Source organism: Lepidothrix coronata, unplaced genomic scaffold (genome assembly GCF_001604755.1).
Source record: "Lepidothrix coronata isolate B3197 unplaced genomic scaffold, Lepidothrix_coronata-1.0 Scaffold70, whole genome shotgun sequence".
NCBI classification, from domain to species: Eukaryota; Metazoa; Chordata; class Aves; order Passeriformes; family Pipridae; genus Lepidothrix; species Lepidothrix coronata.
Genome location: NW_016690250.1, coordinates 1,457,846 through 1,476,879, shown reverse-complemented (window position 1 = coordinate 1,476,879; position 19,034 = coordinate 1,457,846). Strand labels below are relative to the sequence as shown.

The 19,034-nt window shown below is 42.3% G+C and overlaps 1 protein-coding gene across 3 annotated transcripts; it reads left to right on the top strand.

Moving 5' to 3' along the window:
* Positions 1-421: 421 nt before the first annotated feature.
* Positions 422-10,674, top strand: COQ3 (coenzyme Q3, methyltransferase). 3 transcript variants are annotated; one of them, XM_017818694.1, is made up of 8 exons: positions 422-532; positions 2,860-3,274; positions 4,576-4,699; positions 5,072-5,224; positions 5,396-5,495; positions 6,902-7,144; positions 8,429-8,588; positions 10,026-10,674. In XM_017818694.1, the coding sequence occupies exons 2-8, from the start codon at positions 2,893-2,895 to the stop codon at positions 10,241-10,243; spliced, it is 1,380 nt and encodes a 459-aa protein (XP_017674183.1). In that variant the 5' UTR covers positions 422-532; positions 2,860-2,892; the 3' UTR covers positions 10,244-10,674. The 3 variants fall into 3 exon arrangements, with proteins under 3 accessions (XP_017674183.1, XP_017674184.1, XP_017674185.1); XM_017818695.1 differs by lacking the exons at positions 422-532; positions 2,860-3,274 and adding an exon at positions 3,555-3,658; XM_017818696.1 differs by lacking the exons at positions 422-532; positions 2,860-3,274 and adding an exon at positions 3,919-4,011.
* The last annotated feature ends 8,360 nt before the right edge of the window (positions 10,675-19,034 follow it).

Genomic DNA, 19,034 nt, shown 5'->3' with positions numbered 1-19,034 from the left:
ACTGATCTTGTGTGACAGTATGAAGCTCTGGAACTATATTCCTCACCCAGATTTCAGAAGGAACTTTCTGGATGTTCAGGGATATTACACGAACATATCTCAGAATTTTAGATGTTTTTATGGAATACGTTTACAAATGTCACTGAGTACACATTAGAAAACTGACAATAGGTTAACTTTACATTTTGGCACATGCATTAATTAAATGCATAGTGAATATTAAAGCTGGTTATTTTTGTTAGCATTACGAGAATTGTGATTCCTGTAAGGATAATACATTGATTAGACAGCAATGTCAGTAAAATTTTGGGTTTAGTATTACTATAAAGTGAAAGAGGTCACTGATTATCTGCTTTGGGAAATTGACTGTTAGTAACAAGAGTGTGAAATAATATCCGTTAAAAAGCAAACCAACAATGTACAACCCTAGGTCAGTGACTGTTGCAGAAGAACATGAATTCAGGGAGAGATCTGTGCCTAGAAGGTCTGGTATGACACCAGCTGTGAAAAAGAAAAAAGGCCTAACATCAAAGTAAGTTTTCTTTGATTGGCTGTATCCTCTAAGAAAAAATATACTAGTACAGGCAAGTTGTGAAGCATGTCTTCATGAACAGGTTAATCCATTTAACTAAATTAGAATTAAGCTATGCAGCATTTTTCCAGTGTAATTTTTTTCATAAATTAGATGCAGAAATAAACTGTTTCAGTGCAAAGAATCACATTTTAGCTATGCCTTTATTAAGCAAGCTAATGGCTAGTGAATACATGCATGTTTATCAAAATACTGTTACAGATAAAGAATTAGTTAATCGGTTATAAATTATAACACTCTCCCAACGCCCAGTTATGTCCTTTTACATAGAGTAAACAAGTCATACCTATTAGCAAAATAAGGCATAATTTGCAGCACATAACTTCTACTTGCATTGGTAGGGGTATAAATAAAAATATGTTGATCCAATCTCTCTATGCTCTTTGCTCTGGGTAAGAGTGAGGATTTTTTTAAAAGTGGGTAGCGTAACAGTTCAGATATTTAGAAGGATGCCTTGAGAGAGAAAGAAAGAAAGAAACTAGAAATAACTTTTAAAAGATGTTGAGGAATACAGTTTCCAGAATGCGTTGAATTTGATTTTCAGTTCAGTTTTTATATTCTCTGTCTAATAATAAAAAAGATTGTGTATGAAAAGCTTTATATACTCTGCCAACAACTGGAACTCTGTCACTTCCTGTAAATATGAAAATTATTTTTTTGACACAAATGCACTTATATGGGTAGTGACTGTATGCCAATAAAAAGAGCATACAATCTCTGTATTTAACTGTTTCAGAAATCTTACTATAACGGCCTACTCAGTAATTCAATATCATCAGTACTCTGTCAGCATCACATACGTTAGACTTCTTTGGGCTTTAGTAACTCCCTTAGGAATGTTTTTCAGCGGAAAAGGCTAAAATAACAACCAGTCTTTTTAGTTCCATGCTTATGAAGTGATCCGAAAATGTGCAAATATATACAAAAATGGGTATGTATCTTTCTGGAAAAGTCTAAATTGGGTTGTTGCTCTATTCTTTTACATTTTAAAATGAATGCTGCAAAAACGTTTCAGGGCACTGCAGGAAAGCAAGACATAGGATTTTGAATGTTATGCAGCAACATGACACTTGGAGGCATTTCCCTTGAAAACTTTTTTAATAAATAAGGGATAGTGTGGAATCAAATGAACCATCATTTCCGTGCAAATTGTTCTGAAGATGAATACAACAAAAACAATGTGAATATGTACCCAAAGGTCCCCGCAGCGGCATGTAAGAACAGGAACCAGCTGTGTTCATGGATAGGCCAAATAAAGAGTAGTTGGGTAAAATATTCTGACTTTAAAGATGGAGCAACTACATGCATTTTGAAATATGGCACAATAACAAAAACTCTGTTCTGTCTTTGAGGCCCTGTCTTACGGACAACCTCTAGTTTGAAATGAGCTTATCCTCTTAAGTAGAATACTTGCCAGTATGCATGTATTTAATTGCTTGTTACTGATTTTAAAATCACAAATATAAAAGCAATGGCAATGTAAGGATTCGCTCTCGCTCAGATTTTGTGTTTCCTTTGCTAAATAAATGACAAGTAATAAATTAATTTGTATAAGTAATACGCAGATACACAGTTTGAAGGAAGGCTTAGTCTTGTATCTTAAGGAGACTGTCCTAGCATATAGGATTTCTTTGAGCTCTGTTTTTTTAAGTAGCTGTGAGGTGTTATTAATGACTCTTAAGTTCAGTGCACCGTGAGCTTTGTTGGATGGAAAGCAGGTGAGTAGAGAAGTGATGCAGGTTTGCCATAGGTTTAATTGCTGTTAAGTTTTTTTTGAGCCCTTTCAGCAGTCTGTATTTAGCTTTAAAAAGAAAAAAAAATCCAAACTTTACTACATGAGTTATACTGTATTTATAGGAGAAACAGGCAGATTTCAAGCAGTGAGGGTTGTAAGCACCAAGCAAGGTCAGTTAAAGCAGAATGGCATTAGAGGTAAGAGTAAGTCAAACCAGGACTGGTTATACTACTCCAAACTTCCTGCGGTCTGGAGGCTACCCCTGCCCTTGGCTTTGTGCAAGGCTGTGCTTCCTGCCTGTGGATGCCAGCATCCGCATGGCCAGGCAGGGAACCCGGCCTGTGGTCACCTGCCTGGCAAGCACGGGAGCACTGCCAGCTGCTGCTTCCACGGCTTACCTTAGTCTTGCTTTGCACCGTGCCCTTCCAGCCAGCTTTAGTTCTTATTGGGCTTTCCTGTGAGACCTGCAGCTCAATAAAGTGTCAGAAAAGAAATCTTTTTAAAAACTGGCTTAATTCTTTTCCATTTTAAGCTTGTTAAACTATCTCACCATGGGGATTTGAGAATGCTGAAGCCCAAGTTTGGGGGAAAAGGCTCCCCGTGTCTGTCAGCCCTGAACTGCTCACCCGAACCTCAGTCCAGGGCCCTGGGCTGCAGTGCCCGGGAAGGGAGTGGGGAAGGCATCCTTGTCTTCCTGGGCCACAGTCTGGCTTTGTCTGCAAAAGGTGACACGGCAGCCTCTGAAACTGGCAGCAGCAAACCAGCCTGGATGGTTCCCAAGAGGAAGAACTCGGGCGCTTGTCTCGAGCCCAGCCATGCTGGGAGCCCAGGAGTTCTGCTCATCCCGCAGCGGAGCACTGCAGGCTGCTGGGAATCGCTTGCCTGCCGTGCGTCCCCTCTCCTTGAACGGAGGAGTCGCGTGGTTTGTGCCCTACCCTGCAAGTCCGGTGAGTTTCTTGGTAATAAACTGAAAACTGTTCATCGCTGTGTCGTCCGAACGAGCCTCTGCTCAGGGAGCCTTTTCTTGTTCCAAGACAGGCAAGGATCAGGACGAAGGGGGTACTCATTTAAGCAGAGTCGCTTCAGGTGAAGCCCTGGCGACAAGTGCCACCGTACGGGTTGGCATTCGCAGAGGCCCCAGCGCCGGGCGGAACCTTCCCGGCTCCCGCCCGAGAGTCAGCCGGCACGGCCGGGAGCGGACCGGGGCGGGGCGACGGCGGCGGCGGCGGTGACGGCGATGTGGGGCGGCGGCGGCGCCGGGGCAGCCCGAGCGCTCACCCTCGCCCTGCGGCGCGGGCGGGCGGCGGGCGCGCTGCCGGGGGCTGCGGGCGGTGAGCGGGGCTGAGCGGGCGGGAGGGTCCGGCGCGGCCCGCGGTACAGGCGGAGTGACGGGGCGTCGCTTCCCCGACTGCTCCGCAGCCGGGCCCCGCACACCTCCCGGCGGGTGTGTGTGTAAGCTCCTGGATGCGTCCCCGGCACCGCCGGCCGGGCTGGCAGTGCCGCACCAGCCCTGTGCCCGCCCGGCGGGCCCGGAGCGGCAGCCCGGGGCGGAGGAGGGGGCTCTCCCAGCGAGGTGTTTGTCCCCTGCCGCCTCCTCTGCAGCCCAGAGGTGTCTGTGGATCGCTCCATCGTTCGCTGCAGCTTAAAATCATCCTCCGGGGTGTCTTGTTGTGGGTATGGTGAGGTACTGCTGTGATCTTAGGGGCTCAGGGGCCCGGGCAGCAGTTCGATGTAAGCGGGTGCGCTGTGCCAGGAGATCCGAGCTCAGCGTCGTCGAAGCAGGAGTGGAGAGCAGTTTCAGGACAGTGTCCTTGGCCTGTCTGCACAGTCCGTGAAGTTTTCTTAGTTACGTTTCCTTACCAGTTCATGCAATGCAAGATGGGTGTGCAGCTGTGTATTTGTCATCCCAACACGTAATAAACCCACTGCCGATAAGTGTGTGTATGCACACCTTATGATCAGAGTAAACATTTTGGGGAAATTCACACTAATTGAAACATTTCAGCTGCATGAAAAGCTCCATTCAGGCTCTGAAAAATGGCATTGCATGTAACTTGAGGAGTACAGGGGTGGTCAACTAGCATACACTCTTATTTAATGCCCATGCACTCCTGAAGTATGATAGTGAACAAATGTGCAAAGATTTGCATGGTTATTATTGTGCTAGAGCAGCATTCTACAACTGTGTGTTTTGCCTCTGAGCTCTCCTAAAGCTGATGTTTTTCGTTTGGTTGTCTTATTTATGCAGATGGCCATGCTGATCTGTCTTTTCAGACAGGCCTGAGAGGTATCCTTCAGGACTACAACTGGAAAATACAACTGAAATCCAGTAGTACTCTGCCTGTCTCACTGACTGAAATGAAAAGCAGCATGTAAGTATTGCATCTAAAATAATCCCATGTGACAGGGACTACCATTTTCTATAACAATTTAATTTTACTTTGTGACAGTGTCACATGGAGCCATTTTTACATCTCACTCATGTTTAAATGTTTGAAGTGGCCTATTCCTATTTTGTTAATTACTGACATAAAAATTACAGGCATGCAGCCATCTGTTTGGGAAGATGTGTCACCCATATAGTGTATAAAATCTGTGTGCTACTAAACAAGTTGAACTAGAGTCTCTAAAGGAACATGAGTTTTGCCTTTTTTCATTTTCTGATACAGAATTTGTTTTTCCTTAATTTCAGCCAACACAAAATATCAGTATTAGTTTAATGACATTCAGCTTTCATTATTTAGGCTCACTGCGAAGAGGCCTCTCAGCACTTCACACTCATCAGTGGATTCAAAGGAAATAAAAAAATTCCAGCTCCTCGCGCATAAGTGGTGGGATGAAGAAGGAGAATATTCAGCCCTTCATTCTATGAATGATATTAGAGTGCCATTTATTAGGTATGGTTTTGAAGACAGTTTTTCTTAAATGTACTATTTCTGCATAACCTCAGAAAACTTGAAAAAAAGAAAAATTGTAAAAGAAAAATTATCAGTACTTAAGGTAACTGAATATTGCATCTACTAAAGCACCTTGTGTGTTTGACCTTAATCACATCCCTTTTCTTTCAGAGATACTCTGTTGAGCATGAGTTGTAATTATCATCTGGGAAATCCACTTTCTGGAGTAAAGATTCTTGATGTTGGCTGTGGTGGAGGACTGCTAAGTGAGGTAAGAAACAGCGTGCTCTGTGTTTTCTGGTTAAAAAGTGTACAAGGTATTTGAATTGTTTTACTGTTACACTGCTTAATTTCTAATATTCCAAGAAGGACCTTTTCTCTTCTTTAATATGTTAGTTACTGAATATAGTGTAGTGTATCCTACAAACCCTATGGAATATTTGGTTTGCACAGTGGTGGTGGTGGTGGTGGTGGTTTAAGAAAACAAGAGAGGTGGTAATGAGAAATTCTAAAATTCTGCTGTTCATCAGTAAAATAAGATTTCAAATACTCAAAAGGGAAGGAACATGAAAACATCTTTGAGTTTGGTTTTTTTTTTTCAATTTACAAGCCTAGGCAAGAATACTTAGAATCATGACAATCTTCATTACCAAAGAAGTATTTTCTGATGTTACAGAGGCTTCTTGAGAAGTCTGCACAAACCTGGGACTGAGAAGTTGCTGTTTGTGATGGAACCCTTTGTCCACAAAGGCTCTGAACAGTGCTGTGTCCCATCAATAGACCAGGGATGATTTGTGAATTTAGGGTTACAGATCTGGATGACTTACCCTGGGAACTTCATCAGCATCTGAAATGAGGTGTTACAAAGGGACCCGAATCTCTCCCCTCTTTTCTTTCTTTCTTTTTTTTTTTTTTTTCTCTTCTAAACAAATCCAGTAGCCTTCTGAGAGTGGTCTCTCTGACAAGGCTGGCAAAACTGGTGTGCTGCATCACCTTCTCAGGCTGAACAACTGGTAAATTTCAGGTTGGAATATCATACATGTGGTCATGTTCTGCAGCCTGTTTCAGTTTCAAAAGAGGTGATGACTGAGGTGTTAACCTAGGAGTAAGAAGACACTGGAGAAACCTGAGTGACAGCCAAGGCTGATGCTATCCTAGTAAACATCAGTGTTTAGTTCTCAGCAGTGAAAAAGTCCCAGAGATAATCATATATTAAGTAACCATTAAAAAGATATGAGGATTTACCATTACAGGTGGATGTTGAAGAAAGTAATGACAGTAATTAAATACGGCATTGTTTTCCCCCCTTTAATTACTGTGTTGATTTCCCCTCTCTGTTTTTTTCCTCTATCAGAGAGTAAGAGTGGAGGAAATCTTTATTTGGTGTAACAAAATAGATGCAGAATAAATTATTCTAAAAGACAAGTATATCCCAGTATATAAAATGTGTATATTGCAGTGTATAATTTTCTAAGAAAATTAACACCACCTCTTCCAAATCTAAGGGTTTTCTTCCTTCGATAAACATTTAAAATAAAATTGCTGGATCAGAGCTCATCATGCTGCTGTTTGTCTTGTTCTCTAATGGATGTTTTCTGCATCATGTATGTACATTGCAAAGTTACCCTTAAGTAAATTGTTTTCATGCAGAGAATAAATTATACTCTGTTTTATTAGCCTTTAGCTAGACTGGGAGCTTCAGTTACTGGAATTGATCCTCTGGAGGACAACATTAGAACAGCAGATCGGCACAAGTCATTTGATCCAGTCCTGGCCAAGAGAATACAGTACAAGTCCAGTTCACTGGAGGAGATTGTGGAAGAGTCTATGGAAACCTTTGATGTAATTGTAGCTTCTGAAGTAGTGGAGCATGTGGCTGACCTTGAAACGTTTATCAAGTGCTGTTCTCAGGTGTTAAAGGTAAGAGAGTTTTTGCTTTCGTTATTGGCAATATTTATTCTCTATTAATATGGCTCTTATTTAAAGGAATGTGAAAGCACATCTGCATTCTTTTCTCCACTTTGAAGTCAGAAGCACTCTAGAGGTGCCTACCATTCTCCTTTGTGATGCAAGTACATCTTCCCACCTTTAGCTGGGGAATTTATTTCCCCAACCTAGCTTAGCAAAGTGTTAGTGTTATTAGTGTTATTACCTAGTGTTGCAATGTTGCATTGCATCAAGACCTTAAGAAGTCAGGTTGCATCTGATTTCACCCAGGTGAGAGAAAACATGACAGTGCTGCTGTTGATGGACAGCTATGGCTCAGACTGCATTGAAACTGAGGTGTTAACCCAGGAGTAAGAAGACACTGGAGAAACCTGAGCAACAGTCAAGGCTGATGCTATCGTAGTAAACATCAGTGTTTAGTTCTCAGCAGATGTTTCTGACTCACAAGATGCTATTCCAGCTCCAGCATTACATCAGATGTGCTCCTGGATTGCTTTTAAAGGGTCGTAGTTGTACTTGAAAATAATCAGGTGGTTATTCCTCTTGATATTCATTTGTAAAGAAGAATGGTAGACTCAGCACACAAGCAGCAGCTTTCCTTTAATCTCTTTACCTTTCTGATCATCAGAAGGAATATCGGTTATTTGAACGGAACTAATTTTTAGCCAGATAGGGACAAAGAAATTTTCATTTATTTCTACCAAACAGTCTTTTGAAGACTTTTAATTATTTTCTGGCCTTGTTTTTTTAACCATGTGATCATTAAAACAAGCACAGCACGGCACTCAGGAGTCTCAAAAATTAGGCAGCGTTGGACATTTTACTTTGATTTCAATTAAAAAGTGGTTTGGGGTTTTTTTGTTTGTTTGTTTGTTTGATTGCTTTTCGGTTTGAGGGAGTTTTTACAATAGATATTGTATATGCCTTAATACCTTTTATTTAACCATTTCCTGGGCAGGAAATGTTATAAGTGACTTTGTTCTTGGTTAGGTGTTCTTTGGGCAAGGAAATGGTTTTTAGGCCATGCAAGACTCTGATTATGTTGACTCTTTGAGGACTACTGCGTCATACTGTTACAACATTATATTCTGTCTTGTATTTAAATGTTATACTTCTAAATACCTATCTTGGGAAGAAATTACTTCTTTTTGCATTGTGTAGAGTTGCAGATTGACAAATTCTATATTTTAAGGTGATTAAATATACAATTTTTAAAATTAATATTCTTCTAATTGAACATTTTAATCCTCTAATTAGCCTGAAGGTTCTTTATTCATTACGACAATCAATAAAACACAGTTGTCCTATGTCCTGGGAATTGTGGTTGCAGAAAAGATAATGGGCATTGTACCGGAAGGAACACATGAGTGGGAGAAGTTTGTTCCCCCTGAAGAGCTGGAGCACCTCCTGGAATCAAGTAAGTTCCAGGCCAAATGATGGGAATCCAAATAGTCCCTGTAGAAATAGGAAAGGAGTAAGATAGATGGGGTGAGTACCAGCAACAATACACAGTTTTTCCTGACTGAGTTAACAGTCATATATTATGAGTATAATTTCTGGTTTAAAGACACTGCTGCTTACTGGATTTTGCAAAAAATAAATAAACTAAGTGAAATCCTAAGAATGCAGTGATTACTCAAACAAATCATGTTACAGCTGCCCTCTCTTTGATAGCCTAAATAAAAATTCCAAGGTTTTCCATTGTGTTCTGGTGGCAGAATGTATGCTCTGAAGTGGTTCATTTGCTCTAGGCCAGGTCTGAAGCAATAACTGTACTGGCACTCCAGAGCTGCACTGCTGCCACTGCATTGTTTGCATCTTTCCCTTGGGAGGAGATGTTTTTAGTTTTGGTTGCTGCCCCATGTTCTCTATTCATATTATGTTGCTAAAATATTTCTTCAAAAATGAGAAGATAAAACCTACCACAAATTCGTTACTCATTTCTTGAAAAACTATTATACTGATTTTAATTATTTCTAATTAAATTGCCCTGGTTTGATTGCTTTTAAAATAGACAAAGCACTGAGCTGGGAAGAGTTCTGCCCATTGCCCTCCTTTGCTGCAGATGTCTTAAAACCCTGTCACGGAATATTTCACTTTGCTTTAATTCACTGCAAAGAAACTGAAGTATGAGTGGAGCTATTCTCTTGGCAAGGTCTTTTCCTGGCACTTTGCAGTGATGCCATAAGGAACATGACTAATACTGGTTCACATACTGGTGGTTCTTTCTGTTCTTCCTTCAAAAGGAGAAGCAGGTGCAGTGGAGTGATTTGTTTTGATAGGGTGTTTGTTTTCTGCCTTCCATCCTGTATCCTGCTGGGACACAGCGGATCCATGCAGCAAACTGAGCACTGCTCAGCAGGGAGTGATAAATCACTCATTATTTGCACTGAGCCCTTGATGGCATTCTTCTGCCTCTTTCTTACATTTTTCCATTCCTAAAGGGAATCTGCAGAATCCTTCCAAATAGGCTCAGATTTTGATTCTGGAGTGTGTGACGTCAATCTGAAGAATGACTCCGCTTACAGAAAACATTACCAGTCACGCAGGTGTGGTGGTGTGAAGTTGGGGTTTCTGGGAGAGCACATTGCAGGGGCTCACGTGTACCGTGCTCATGGTACGTGGCCTGGCACAGAGATGCTGAAGCCACTGCCAGGAGCAGGAGCTGCTGTCACCCGCAATGCCAGTGGCACTGCATGTAGTGGTGTCTGACAAAGCCCAGCTTGTGAAGTGCTGCTCCCCAGCCTGCAGGAAGAAGTGTATTTCAGTCTTGCTCTTCTAAAGACCTTGATATTGCAGTGATTTACAATATTTAAGAACATCAGTTCCTTTATATGGCTTCTTTCTTTCCTAGATGGCTTTTCAGTCAAGACTGTGAATGGGATGTTGTATAATCCGCTCTGGGGTTCGTGGAGCTGGATGGAAAGCACGAGCCTTAACTACGCAGTGCACGCCGTGAAGTCTGGGGCTCAGGGACAGTCAGGCCCCACAGATGCCCCGTCAGAGATGGATATTCAACAGCGCTCAGCCACAGCTGGCACAGCTGGCACTGCCTCAGACATCAGTGTCTGAGATTTGTGGTGATGGACTGTCACCAGGACAGAAAAGAAGGTTTTACTCAGATGGACATAATAAAACCTTTTCTAACAACAAGCTTCCTGTTTGCATCAGTAATACTTGTGCTATTTTTGGCCAAATATTTTAGGGCAGTCTCAGTAAAAAAACAAGTGCCCATTATCTCAGGAATCTTTTAAGATTGAAATGGTCAAAGCTTTTAAAGAGTAAGTATTTTTATGAGAAAGTAGTTTCAAATTGTTGGACAGGGAAATGCAAATTATTCTGTCAGTAGCTTGGAGGAAGCTCCTGTATGTGGAGGCATTTTCAGTCCTCTGGGACTCAGATCTTCACAGAATAATAGTGTAAATGTAAAGTGAGTTAAAACCCACAATGATGTACAATAAATAAAATGCATTGGGTATTTAAGATACTCAACTCTGTTATGATGCCTCAGAGCTTTTTTTTTATTTTTAAACTTTTATAGATTTTAGAAGTAGATGTGTAATGAATGTAGATTTTAATGTAGCTGTATTATGTCCCTTACCCTGTAGCATAATGTTTACACATACCTAACCCTATTATCCTATTTCATATCAATCCCTCCAAAATTCTGTTAGCATATTTAGTCTTCTTTTCAAGGTAGAATTGTAGAAAAACATCCTAAGGCCTGGACCAGAAGATATCACAGAGACAAAGTGACTTTCAAGCCCAGAACTTTGGAGGAACTCCAAGGTCTGTGTGTGCTGAGAAGAAGATGCGGATGAGGAAGAAGGGATCCCAAATGCCCCCAGACCCAATTCCTGAAGGGGCGTGTTGGGGGGCAGAACTGGGGGATGGACAGAACTGGGATTGGATGGATCTTATTATAAAATCATAGAACCACTACCTAGAGGCACGTGTGGTATGGATTCCCTGGGCCTTAGGCCTGAGATTAAAGGACCTGCTCTCTTTATCTTATCTTATACACTAAATTGGCCTGGAGTCTTTTTCTTTCTTCAGTCCTTTAGGCAAGAGTTAAAATGTATGAAACACTTAAAAACTACAGACACTTGTTTCTATAATATGCCTTTCTCCCTGAGAGAAGGGGAAAAAGAAAGAGCAAACCTTTTCTGTTGAGTCCTGCTATATCTGCAGTTGATGTGAGGTAACTGTGCAGTGGAAGAAGAGTCATAGATCAGAGTGCCTCAGCTGTCGAAGCCTCTTCACCATAAAGATTCTTGTATTTGTGCCTATAATTTCAACTTTCTCTCTCTGCCCAAATAAAGGGAAGTAAAGCTGTGGGTAAAATTTTACTAAGCAACCAGGGCTTTATGCTAGAAAAATGACATATTAGCAGCCTGTCCTAGAACTGAAGTGCCATATCTACTCAGTCCTAATGTCCGAGAGCCCAGGTAAAGAAAAGTGATTTACAATGAAACAGAACTTTCTAAATAAAGTGTTTGTGTGTGTGTCTATGACTGTATCTCCTTTTTCTTTCAGCTTGTACACAGCTTGTCTCTGCAGGCATGAAAATGAAACTTTTTCCTTCCCTTATTTTTCTCCCTTTTTTGTTTGCTTGTTCATTTTTCCTGCTGTAGAGGTGTGGTGGGCTAAATTATTGTTTTACGCATTTGCATTCTTGCTGCTTTGCTGTATCTGCATGTTGCCTTCAGATCCAAGTTTCATGATGGATTTGATGATGGCCAGGAAAATGTATTTAATTTATGATGGAAATAATAGTAATTCATAAGTATTAAGACTACAAAGGATTATCTGGTGTGATCGTTTCCATGACCGTAAGTTCCGCTTCATAATATTTCTTTGGCTATAGCTTGGCTTTGAGCAAGTGGTTCATCATCATGTAAAGTGTTCAGTGATGGAGAAGCCATCACTGAAGTAAGCCATAATGTGGCTTACTACATCAGTAAGTAAATTGTTCCAAAGGTTCACTGGTTGAAGTGGTCTAAACCTCAGAACCTAGCCAGTGATGCCTTAACATCTCAATTTTTATGCTTAAGGACCTGTATCAGCTGCAGTTTTGAGTCAAGTCACCCCTTAATTTTCTCACAGATAAATGGTCTGAGATTATCTCTACAGCTATTACCACTGTATATGAGTTCCTGTAAAATTTCATGATAAACATCCTTTCTGAAGCATGACAGTGGCAATGGATGCAGCATTTCAGTAATGGTTTCACTAATGCTGTCTGCAGGAGGAATACATCATTCTCTTTCTGCCTGACCACCTGTTTGGGAGTCGCTGCTCCACTGGTCGTGCATGCAGTGTGGTGCACAGCGTTGAGGAGAGGAGTGACACTGGGGAAAAATGTGGAGCCTAAGCAGATAAAGCAGTGGTCTTTGATCCTATCAGTGTGTTCAGGCGCGTTGACCTATGTGGCTTGAGTAAGTTCCCCTAACCAAATTACCAACTTCAGTCTAGGTTACAACAACTGTATGACTGCTCTGTTTCAATTTTTGCCAACAGTGAATTAAAAGAAATATTCTGAAAAGCACTGAGACCTGGGCACATTCCTGGGGTAGCCCACTAGAAACATCTCCCAAGAGGGACCTGTCATCTCCCTCTCCACCAATCTGTTTTGAGACCTGTCACATGAAATAAAAATAATGTAGATAGAACTCGAATAGAAACAGCTGAATTTTCTTTGCTTCAAGAGCCCTAAATCCAGATGTTTGTGTGACCAGCTGTTATCTTGGTTTTCTCATCCTTTTCTTTTTTCCCCACTTCACAGAATCAAAGAATACTCTGAGTTGAAAGGGACCCACAAGGATCGTCAAGTCCAACTCTGAAGTGAATTACTTGCTCAGTAATTCTCAGAATTGCTTGCAGTTTTTCATTAAACTGTGAGCCACCTGGGGAAGAAACTGTTTTGTTGGGGTTTTTTTTCACTGCTATTTCTATTGCACATGGCACAAAAAGCCTTTGATGCTGCCCGGGGTTCTCTGTCCAGGCTCACAGGAGGGATCATGTACCTAATGGATAGTGGTTTAAGCAACAAGCACGTGGACCTGGCTATCCATGGATACCTCTGGTTTTGACAAAAACCTTATCACAAGCACCCAGCCTTCTGCTCCTACATGCCTATTGGAGCCCTGTCAATCCAGGAGAGTTTTGTGAGCAGTGTGGTCAAAGGAGTGGGGACTGCCGTGCACAAGTCCTTGTACACATAGCATGTCTCCAGATGCCCTGATGTGCTCCATCCAAAGTTTCTAACCCTCAGTTTTCTTCTGGTGGATTGTCCTAACTATTCTGGCTGTATTTATCCCCCCTCTTTAAAACAGACTCATTTTAAACTAGAAAGTAAATGACTGTGGTAGAGATAATTTTCGTGAGATAACAAACAGTGCAAGAATACCCTACACCTTTTTATCTTTTTTGTGGTTTTTTTTTAAATCCCTACATTATTCATAGATGTGCAATTCTGTGATCAAATTCAGTACAGTGTAATCAAATTCAGTACTGTGCATTGAATACATACTACATATTTGTGCTACAGAAACTTTTTTCTTAAAATCTGTGCATAGGAAACCAAGTTTTCACTCTTCTCTTAGCCCAGTTCCTGCAGAAATTTAATAGTGCTATTGAAATGGGCAGAGTGTAAGTCAAGTAAATTTGAAAATCTTTTTGCTTTCATGTTGTTCATGATTATGAAACCATAGCTTCAATGCTTACATGAACAGTGACAGTAGGAGGTGAAAAAAGCAGTGTTACAGCAACCAGGCATGCACACAGAACTGGGTGAGGCAAGAGGTTATTCTTGCCATTAGATTGGGAAAAAATTGTATTTGGGGCTTGCTCTTTACCAGTCTCTGTTTATTTGTCATTGTAGACTCTTGACTCTCCTGATCCCAGCCATTTGTTTCTGCAGCACAAATCAGAGCCCTGGGGGAGCCCTTCAGGGTGCTCCCTGCCCTGGTCCTCAGCTGTAACTGAGGAGGACTGACCTGGATGGGCACGTCCACACCCACTGAGTTCTTGCCACTGCTGCAGGAACACAGAGCTCTGTGTCTCTCCCACACCCAGGGATGTTAAAAACCAGTAAACACTTATGTTTTTCTTTCTAAACAAAGCACCACCAGATTTTCTTTCACTGTCAAAGACAGGTAAGTGTTCATCGCATTCCTCCTCACCCCTCCCAGTCCTAGCAGCAAGAACACCTAATTTCTCAAGAGCACAAAGCTTTGGAATACTGAGGTGGTTCTCTGACCATGGGCTTGCCTGGAGGCCTCTGCTCTGCAGCCAAGAAAAAAAGACCCCTTGAATTTTGAATCACTGGAACAGCATTTCTCAGTCAGACTGAGTATAAGAAAAATCCTGCCAAAGCTGCCAGCAAAGGGTGTCCACTAGGAAATGTGTGAGTGTGGGATGAGATTTGGCTCACCCTGATGTGGCTGCAAAGTACTCTGGAGAAACCTTGTTTTTGCCTTGTCTGGAGGAAGCGTGAGGCCCAAGATGAACCTAGATGCCAAAGTTTCTGAAGGTGTTGTCAGATGAGATGATGTCCCATGAAAGAACAACAAAGAGAGGAAGCTACATGGGCTGAAAAGCTTCATAGCAGGTAGTGCAAGAAACTTTACATGGCCTGTCTAGGCAGGACAGCATTTCCATGTGGGTTGTACAGCATGTCTCCCTTATTGAATCTTACCCGAAGATAAGAAAAATGCTTCTGTCTTCAGAACTACTCCGCAAGCATCTTTTTCAAGAACCAAATTCACAATAAACCGAAGTCCTGCTATCTACTACAATGTTCAACAGTTCACCTGCTTGGAGGATGCAGACTGCAGGCCATTGGCTCTGCCACTGTCTCTCCCATCCCTCTTTGTTTCCAGAGCTCTCAGGAGATGAAAGCACAGCCTTGGCCTCAGGGATATGGCCTCTGGAAGGGGCTCTCCTCCTCCCTGTTCCCATCCCTTCTTCTTCTCCTCCCACTGCCTTCAGCTGAGAGTTGATTTCCAGACAAATGTGTCATGCTGAATGACCTCCTCTTCCCATTTTGTGGTTCTATTGCCCTGAATTCACAGGGTTTGTTCTCACTACTGGTATATTGCTCCATTCTGCAGCGTCTGCAGCAGTTAGTGCTTTTATCTGTTACAACTACCTTAGGTGGGTTGCAAGCTAATCTAAGGCAGATGCATTAAAACAACATTTCTTACTTAGGGGGGTAAAATCTGAAGACCACAGATCTTTTGAAAAGAGTAAATACAGTACGGTAAGGAAATCTGTGTAAGGAAATCTGCAAAACCTTCACACATCTCTGTTATTAGTTTAATATGAACCAAGACGGCAACCAGATCACGGCAGTATGTACTGCAAATCTTACTTCTTCTGAGGATGCTGTAAATCAGAGAGCACTTACAAATGAGCAAAGACTGGGAGCCGCTGTACCAGGCTATGGCAAGAAATCTGTAATTGGTTCCCAGCACTATTCCACTACTGAGAAAGTGTTACATGAAATATCTGACTACAAAAGTGTGTAACTGCCCCTGTGACATTGTGAGGGTTGTTAGTTGTCCAAAAAGCTTGTGTGTAATAAAATTAAAAACAATGAAAGAATTGTGAAACTGTAGGTCTGTCAGATGAGTAGCAGCAAGCTATACTCAGCTGCAAGCCCGAGTATTTCCACCTGAAGAAAGCAGGAGGTTTCATACAAAGTGGTTTTGGGGCTTTGTTTTTGTTTTTGGTTTTTTTTGAGAAAGAAAGATACCCTGACTTACATCATTCAGGACAGTCTGAAGGTATGGATTGCCTTAGAAAGTGGCTTTGTTTGCCAGCAAGTGCAAAGTAAAAGCTGGAATTGCATTTAATGTGTACAGATACTTCTGTATAGCACAGAAGTAGTTTAGATTCTGGATGTTTTGCATATTCTGTGTATTTGTACCTTTGTCTGTCATGAAAGTTACATTAACTCCTTTTCTAAATTCAATCTGAAAAACACAGCATGACTGTTTTGCAGCTATACCTTGGCTATTTTTATCTGAATAATTAAAAAGTCGTGTTTATGAAACTCAAGCTGCTCAGAGAGATCATCAATATTACAACAAAACCAATCCCAGTTTTGTCAGCAATTATTTCAGAAAGATCTTGGGAGCCTGTTGTCAATGAAAAAGCCTTTTTTCACCCTCTCATAAACTCAGCCCTCACCACAAAACCCCCTTAAATTACATCATCTGCAGCCCAGGGCTCAGTGAGTTTGGGCTACTTCAAAGAGAAGGAAAGCATTTCCGTACCGCTGGAGGATGCTCTGGCAGCACACGAAGTGAGAGCTCAGCCTAAGCAGAGGTGTCATTTTGGTTGGTGACAGCTGGTCACTGTGCCTGGGCACGGAAAGGGGCTTTTGCTTCAGGCAGAGCAACCCATGCTCATTTCTGGAGCTGTTAAAGGCTCCGTGCTGTCCAAACTTTGACCACTTGGAAGAGAGAGAGGCAGCAAGTAGGAGCCATGGGTGATACCAGTGCAAAAAATGAGTGGAAAATGGATGGCCCTGTTTTATGAAGCTCCAGGAGAGATCTGGCAAATAAAGCTCTCCTGTTTAAACCCAGCTGGCAGCAGTACAGGAAAGCAAAACCTGGAGCAAGGCATTCAGCGTGAGCTCTGATTTTTTAAAAAGCATACTTAGTTCAGCTAAAATACAGACAGGACAGCTTCTGCAGTGGGACTCCCCAAAGACTCATCTCAACCACTGGGTTCAGGCTGTGGTTTCCACACCCCCTGCCACCTCTGTAGGCAGTCTGCCATGGTAACCTCAGGCTTTTTTAAAGAGGTGTAATGAACCCAAGGACATTACAGAAAACAAACCCAACAAACATAATGAAGATCAAGAGTCTTTATGCAAACGTACAGAATCAAGTGACACTAATGAGTTTATAAGTTCCTTCCTGCCTCTAAATCAAACTGCAGACTTCAGAAGAAAATTTGGCTTGCTATATTAACAAAGTAAGCTTAGATTTATGTTAACTAGAAAAATCTTCCTATTTAGTCCTGTTACTCTCTCTTCCTTTAGGCAGCTGCATTAGAACAGATTACAGATAAAAGTGTACTTTAACGTTTTAGGTCTTGTTTTGCTCTGTGTGCTGTATCTGAGGGATGACTGTTCCAGACTGTGCTGCACTTGGTGTGTGTTTGCAGCCAGACAGGCTGTGGGTGTATCACTGTTAGCTCTCATTTTCCCCACTCAAAAAAATGAACAGTGGTAATTTAGCAAACATGAAGAGCTGGATCCCCACCCTCCCTGAGCAAGACAGTGAGGCAGCCATCAGCCCAGCGGGCATCACCTGCAAGCTGCTTTGAGGCAAAGTGGGAAAACCAGAGCATATCTCTGGAACCAGTCTGAGACTGCAGCACCTGCAATGTACAGGAACAGAAGGCAATTCTCAGGTTCATGGACACTGCTGCCAGCTAATAATCCTCTCTAATACAAGTCATTGGCCATGGGCAAAAGGCTTTGCACCTTCCCTGGAGGAATGGACACTGCCTTCTTCCACAGTCAGGGAAAAGGCAGGCCAAGGACATACTTTTTGATGTTTTACCTGCAGATAAGCTTGGCTATCAGACTTTCAGGCCAAATGGATTCAATACCTGCTGGCAGGAGACTTTAAAACCCCAAGAAAGAGAGGCTGTCAGAGCACCACTAGCAAGACAAGTGTGAGGGACAGGTATGAGGGTACTTGTGTTTTATCTATGTTCTTTATTTGCTGTTAAACTCTGGCAACCAAGATGTGACATTGGGATCTTTTAAATGGCCAAGTCCGGTCATAACCAACTTCCAAAAATCCTATTTATGAGCAGGGCAGCAAGGCTGCCAGGGTATCTGTGGGGATCTGTATACCATGAGGCATGTGTGCTGTACTGCTAAGGCTTCCTGCACTACGTTCTGGGAGGCATTGCTGTGTTCTGGACCCTCGCAGCTTCCAGGCAACATCGCACCCAGAACAGGATTAACACACTGTAAAGTCCTTCTCCAAAAGAGGGGTATCAATGTCCTTACTGAACAAATGTTAAACATCTGACTCAAGTGCTGCTCTAATAATCCTGAGGCAACTAGGCACAAGCTGGACTACCAAAACACAGCATCGATTTTCAGAGCATAAATTGCAGTAACGCTTCCTTCAAGACACCAGGTTTGCCTACCTCATCTGGGTCAGCACTGGGAGGTGAATGATTTGCTCCTGCCTTCCCTCTCTCCTCTCCCTCACAGGTCTTCCCAGTTGTGCTGGCCACTGATTAAAACACAGATTTTAGGATAGCTCATTTGCCTCTGAAAGTCAAGCAGTAGAAGCAGCTGGGATGCGGATGCCCAGGACCTTCCTTCACCCTCACAGAAACTTAGATCCCATCTGTAACTGGATCCCTCTTATCAGTAACACAGCAAGCAATTCCCATGGAGGAACAAAAGCTGAGACCGGTTATCAGGCTATGGCAGTCCAGATTTGTTAGGCTGCCTGCCACTTGAAATAAATCTCCACCCTGAGATTTGCAGGTGCTGTAGCAGAGAAAAAGCACTTTTCTTCTTTGTTTCTTCATTGCACTGTTGTAAGTATTTAACAAAACCTCATGCTGCAAATGATCAGCTGTGGCATGAAGGGGCTGCTGCTCTCACTTGCCACTCTTATTTCATTACCTGTGCATCATCCGTCATGTGGGGTGGCCCAACAGCTGTGAAGACAGTGCTCAGCCAGCACCTCGCCAAGGATGAGTGCAAAGGAGGAGCAACCTGTTTGTGGAATGAGACTTACTGGGTCCCTGGGATCTCTGATTCCATTGATGCCCGAGAGTGGAATGTCATCACAGTATCAAACACATGCTGTGTATC

What these genes read in the sequence shown, in the direction of transcription:
- COQ3 (XM_017818694.1), top strand. Translation starts at nt 2,893, where the DNA reads ATGCTGAAGCCCAAGTTTGGGGGAAAAGGCTCCCCGTGTCTGTCAGCC. An exon ending in ACTGAAATGAAAAGCAGCAT is followed by an intron (nt 4,700 to 5,071) that starts GTAAGTATTGCA and finishes TTCATTATTTAG; the next exon opens with GCTCACTGCGAAGAGGCCTC. An exon ending in GGAGCACCTCCTGGAATCAA is followed by an intron (nt 8,589 to 10,025) that starts GTAAGTTCCAGG and finishes TTTCTTTCCTAG; the next exon opens with ATGGCTTTTCAGTCAAGACT.